Source organism: Eschrichtius robustus, chromosome 4, assembly GCF_028021215.1.
Source record: "Eschrichtius robustus isolate mEscRob2 chromosome 4, mEscRob2.pri, whole genome shotgun sequence".
In the NCBI taxonomy this organism is placed as follows: domain Eukaryota; kingdom Metazoa; phylum Chordata; class Mammalia; order Artiodactyla; family Eschrichtiidae; genus Eschrichtius; species Eschrichtius robustus.
This window is the reverse complement of record NC_090827.1, coordinates 61,761,628-61,764,504: the sequence shown is the minus strand read 5'-3', so window position 1 is coordinate 61,764,504 and position 2,877 is coordinate 61,761,628. Positions and strand designations below refer to the sequence as shown.

General features: G+C 47.1%; 1 protein-coding gene across 1 annotated transcript; it reads left to right on the top strand.

The window, feature by feature from the left end:
- LOC137763697 (growth-regulated protein homolog alpha-like) lies at positions 1 to 2,110 on the top strand. The gene is made up of 4 exons (XM_068542159.1): positions 1 to 248; positions 344 to 467; positions 564 to 647; positions 1,460 to 2,110. The coding sequence occupies exons 1-4, from the start codon at positions 158 to 160 to the stop codon at positions 1,473 to 1,475; spliced, it is 315 nt and encodes a 104-aa protein (XP_068398260.1). The 5' UTR covers positions 1 to 157; the 3' UTR covers positions 1,476 to 2,110.
- The last annotated feature ends 767 nt before the right edge of the window (positions 2,111 to 2,877 follow it).

Here is a 2,877-nt window from a genome sequence, read left to right as displayed (position 1 = left end):
TACACGTGCGTCGGGGAATTTCCCTGGTCCTGGGCTGCCGGCTCCTGTCCGATCGGGATAAAAGGGCTTCGCCCGGCTCGGGGAGCCACAGAGCCCGCTCCGCCAGCCCTCCAGCGCGCCTTCCCGCCGCACGCAGCGACCCTCCGAGCTGAACCCCATGGCCCGCGCCGCGACCCCCGCCACTGCCCGGCTCCTCCGCGCCGCGCTGCTGTTCCTGCTCCTGGTGGCCGCCGGCCGGCGCGCAGCAGGTGCGACCCGGCGCCCGGCATCCCCAGGGCGGGACGGGGGGCGGGTGGGTGCCCATCCCGGGACAGCCCCCTAACCGAGTCTCTCCTCCCCGCAGGGGCGCCTGTGGTCACCGAACTGCGCTGCCGGTGCCTGCAGACCTTGCAGGGGATTCACTTCAAGAACATCCAGAGCGTGCAGGTGACGCCCCCGGGACCCCACTGCGGCCAAACGGAAGTCGTGTAAGTGCCGCCGCTGTTGCTGTCACCCCCGCCGTCCCGACGCTCCCACCCCGACCCCCCGCCCGACCTCACGTGGATTCTCCCTTGTCTCTGCAGAGCCACTCTCAAGACTGGTCAGGAAGTTTGTCTCAACCCTGAAGCTCCCATGGTTAAAAAAATCATCAATAAGATGCTAAACAAGTAAGTTACGGTTTTTATTCACACGTGTGACTAGACTCAGGCATCTGCCTCCTGAAAATTATATCAGAGAAACCCAGGATTTAGCTGAGGGACTGAAAAACCATTATTCCACAATTAAATTTGCCATTAAGATCATTAATCTGCTCTGTTGCCAGAAGGATATTTTCAGTGCCTTCCATCCTGGCCCCTGACTCCCCATTCAAATGAATGTGGGTTAAGCTGCTTTCATTAACATGGACAGTTATGCTAAAAAGCTTTCCACCTGTTTAAAAAACACAGGCATTTTTTTCTCCCAGTTCTTTCTGGACCTCACACCTGAAAAGCAGAACCCTGGTTTTCTGCAACATAGGCACTAAAGCTTAGTGGCGAAGAGCTGGGACTTTGCAGTGACACAGTACTGGGTACAAATCTGGGTTCCAGCACCTATTAGCCATGTGACTCAAGGACAATTATTTGGTTTATCTAAGACTTAGTAAAACAGGGAAAACAATAGTAGCTACCAAATCGGTTTGCTCTGTGGCTTAAGTTAGGCCCAGTGGGACAGGTAGAGAGAGTAATCCTGGCCTTTGTCGCCCGTATAGCCAATAATACAGAGGGGAGCACAGGCCCCACCCTCATTCCTAAATAAGAGTCTCCGAGAGCCTAGAGGCCTCTGCCACACAGCATAGTGGGTTACAGGCAGTAGTCACTTGGTGCCAGGCTGGAAAGACTGGACTCAGAAATCTCTGGAAACCAAGGAGCAGGACAGGAGAAGAGTGCTGTGCAGTCGGCTTTCTGGAGCAGCTAGTAAGGAAGACCTTTTCTCCTTACAGGGACAGCTCCAGCTGACCAGGGGGAAGGAAGAAGCTCCTCGATGGCTGTTCCTGAAGTAGGCCCTGCCCTTACAGGGATCAAAGAGGAAAAAGAGGAATCGCCAGCTCCTGCGGCCACCTGGATCGGGCTTAATATGTTTCAACATCTCTTAGGAGGGTTCTCCCACTTATTTATTTACTTTTTATTTATTTATGTGTTGCTTGGTTTTCAAAGACTCTGTTAATATTTACATGTAACATAATTAAGGATGTGATTGACTCTACTCGCACACTGTATCATTAATTTTATTATTTATTTTATGAAAAAAACCCAAGTTAATTTAGTCCTGATTCTTATCTAGTTTGAAGTAGAAGGGTTGCAAATATTCTCCAGTCATTAAACTAATATTTCTGAGGAGCCCACAGCATGCCAGCCCCTGTGACAGAGACTGGGGCATCCAAACAGATAGTGAGGTCATTGTCAGCATGGGGGGGATGTATGTGTACATCTAGTTTTGTAAATGTTTAAAAGAATGTTCGTTATTATTTATTGAAATGATTTCAAAATATGTGGTCAGCATTTCTCATGTTGCCGCTTTAAGAACTACAATGTTCTAAATATCCTTTGGACATTTGATGTCTTTCTTGTAAGGCATAATGCCTTGTTAGTGTTAATTATGCAGTGCTTTTCTATATCTTACAAAAGAGAAGTTTAAATATTAATTGATTTACAAGGAACATGAAAATAAAGCATTTCAAACTAAACAAGTCTTGTTTCATTTTTTTGAGGAAAAAAGGTCTGTCTTTACTAGATAATCTGATGATTTACATCAGTGTTTCTCAACTTCTTTTTCTCCTCCTGGGCATTCATTTGCTACGCAGACAAATCAAACTATAAGTTATACTTAATTTCATCTGGTGATAGCTGTCACTCCCCTTGGCTCTCACCTACTCAAGAATGTACTTTTCCAAACTGTGCACCGGCCCCTCCCCATCCTGTGAGAGTCACTATGGTAATATATTGCTGTTTTTTATAAGGAGCTCCTTGCTACCTTGTTACTCAAGTCTACCTCTTTAAAAAATTCTTTCATTATTTTTTTTTTGGCTTTTCAGCTTTTTTTTAACATCTTTCTTGGAGTATAATTGCTTTACATTGTTGTGTTAGTTTCTGCTATATAACAAAGTGAATCAGCTATACGTATACATATATCCCCATATCCCCTCCCTCTTGCATCTCCCTCCCACCTTCCCTATCCCACCCCTCTAGGTGGTGACAGAGCACCGAGCTGATCTCCCTGTGTTATGCAGCTGCTTTCCACTAGCTATCTATTTTACATTTGCATTTGGTAGTGTATATATGTCAATGCCACTCTCACTTCGTCCCAGCTTACCATTCCCCCTCCCCGTCCATTCTCTACAGCGGCATCTTTATTCCTGTC